At 69.9% G+C, this 2,134-nt stretch overlaps 1 protein-coding gene across 1 annotated transcript in view; it reads left to right on the top strand.

Moving 5' to 3' along the window:
- The window catches only part of MNEG_0251 (manganese transport protein), a gene marked incomplete at both ends in the record, with an annotated part of 8,377 nt that overhangs the window by 3,428 nt on the left and 2,815 nt on the right, over positions 1–2,134 (top strand). Inside the window, 4 exons of the mRNA XM_014051253.1 lie at positions 24–237; positions 688–762; positions 1,040–1,216; positions 1,751–2,095. Of these exons, the coding sequence (XP_013906707.1) occupies positions 24–237; positions 688–762; positions 1,040–1,216; positions 1,751–2,095 (811 nt within the window). The remainder of the gene's footprint in view (positions 1–23; positions 238–687; positions 763–1,039; positions 1,217–1,750; positions 2,096–2,134) is intronic.

Here is a 2,134-nt window from a genome sequence, read left to right on the forward strand (position 1 = left end):
CCCCACCCCCCCTTACCTGACAGGTTCCTGCTGGTGGCTCAGGTGGTGCTGGCGCTGCAGCTGCCCTTCACCCTCGTGCCCCTCATCAAGGCCACCTCCAGCGGGCGCCTCATGGGGCCCCACCGCAACGGCTGGGCCACCGCGCTGGGCGCGTGGGGCGCAGGGCTGACGGTGTTCCTGGCCAATGTGCTGCTGTTTGCGGCGCAGCTCGCGCCAGGGGCCGCGTTCCTGCCACAGGTGCGCGCTCAGGGGCGGCACTTGCTTGGGGTGCGCGCAGTGGCGCTTGCTGCATGATGCCCCCCTCCAGGGGCATGGCGCCCCTGTCGCGCCGGCCATCGGCGGTGTGGGATGTGAGAGTGAGGGCCGACAATTCAGACGGGCCGGGGGTTGCTTCCCGTGGTACCCTGCCTGAGGCAGTCGCGACCATCCCTAAACCAGCTGCCCGCCCCCTGCAACACCCCCGGGTCGTTGCCCCTGTGCTTTAAGACACGCACGCACACGCGCGCATGCACGCAAGCACATTTTATCACGTATGCTCGTGTGCACTTGACACTTCACGCAATACCAGCATGCACACACAGGCAGGAGCACCACCTAGACGTGCTTTCTGCACCCGCCTTCTGCGCTGACCACGATGCATCAGTATGCACTGCCTGTATCTCGCACCCGCCCTTCCCCACCCCCAAGGTCAAGGCCGATGACCCGGACTCGTCCCTGCACCAGTACCTGGACAACATAGCGGCCCTGGCCTGGAACAACCCCGTGGGTGGCGCGGGGCGCTCGAGGGGCAGCTGCACATGATGGGGAGGAGGGGCGGCCCAGGAGACGCAGGAGGGCGGCGCTTGCAGGGCGGCGGCGCCCCGTGCCCAGGAGCCTTGCTGTGTCTTGTGCACAGGGTAACTGTGCTAAGCAATCGAAGGCTGGAGTGCGGGCGCTGTTATCATGTGAGGGTTCCTGGGGCCACCTTGCCCCCCTCCCCCTCGCCAATCCCCCTCGTGCTCGTCATTGCTCGCCTGCCCCAACCTGGCTGCACGCGCAGGGCCGCTTCCTCCTGATGCTGTCGATGCTGGTGGCGGCCGCCGCGCTGCTCTCTCTGCAGCTGTGGATGGTGGTGACGCCCCTTCGCGCCGGCGGCCCCACCGCGCGGCCCCTGTTGCTGCTCAAGTCCAGCAGCGGGGCGGCTGCGACAGCGGCTGCGTGGCGCGGGACGAGGGGGGTGGGAGGCGGAGCTGGTGACGGGGGCGGCGTCGGCAGCGACGATGACGAGGCGGGGCTGTATGACGAGGAGGAGGAGTGGCGCCATGACGACCACGGGGCTGGGTGGCACGCGCAGCACGCGCAGCACAGGCACGCCCATCACCCTGAGCCCGCGCACCATGCTAAGCAGCACCAGCAATTGCAGCAGCAGGAGCAACGGCATCATGGTCAGCGGCGGCAGCAGCAGCAGCAGCAGCAGCAGCAGCAGCAGCAGCAGCAGCAAGTCTTCCCCAACCCGTTGCAAGCCCACCAAGGACAGCAGCTGCGGGGTGCTGCGGAGGATTGGGAAGGGTCAAGTGGCCGCTGGGGCGGGCGTGAGGGTGACACTCTATTGGAGGTGGAGCTCGCGATGCCACCCCATGACACGGTCAAAGGGGGCATGGCACAGCATCACCACCAGCAGCACCAGCACCAACACGAGCAGCATTGGCCAGGAGGCGGCGAGACCCCTGCTGCAGCAGAGCTCCAGCCGCTGCTCCCGCCCCCACCGCAGCTCCCCGGCGCGGACGTGGGCGCTTCGCCGCCCTGGCGCCCGCCGACGCCGCCCGCGCCCGCGCCGTCGGCCGGCCCCTCCATATTCCGCGGCTGGCTGCCGCGCGCCCTGTTCGGGCCGTGGTACCCCGTGCCGCGCGGCGACGCCCGCAGCCCCACGGCCGCCGGCGGCCGTAGCCGGCTGCTCGCGGCGCCGCCGCACACTTCCGGCGGGCCTCCCGCTGCCGTGGCGGGTGTCAGGGTGACGTCATCGGGGGATGGCGTGCCCGACAGCTGGGATGACGTGCCCCTGGAGGGCTTTGTGGTGCCGCCGTCGCCGACAGGGTCGTTTGCCAGCTACCTGGGGGTGGGTCCTGGGGAACCCGGGTCGGGAGACATGGTGGCC

Source organism: Monoraphidium neglectum, assembly GCF_000611645.1.
Source record: "Monoraphidium neglectum strain SAG 48.87 unplaced genomic scaffold scaffold00018, whole genome shotgun sequence".
NCBI lineage: Eukaryota > Viridiplantae > Chlorophyta > Chlorophyceae > Sphaeropleales > Selenastraceae > Monoraphidium > Monoraphidium neglectum.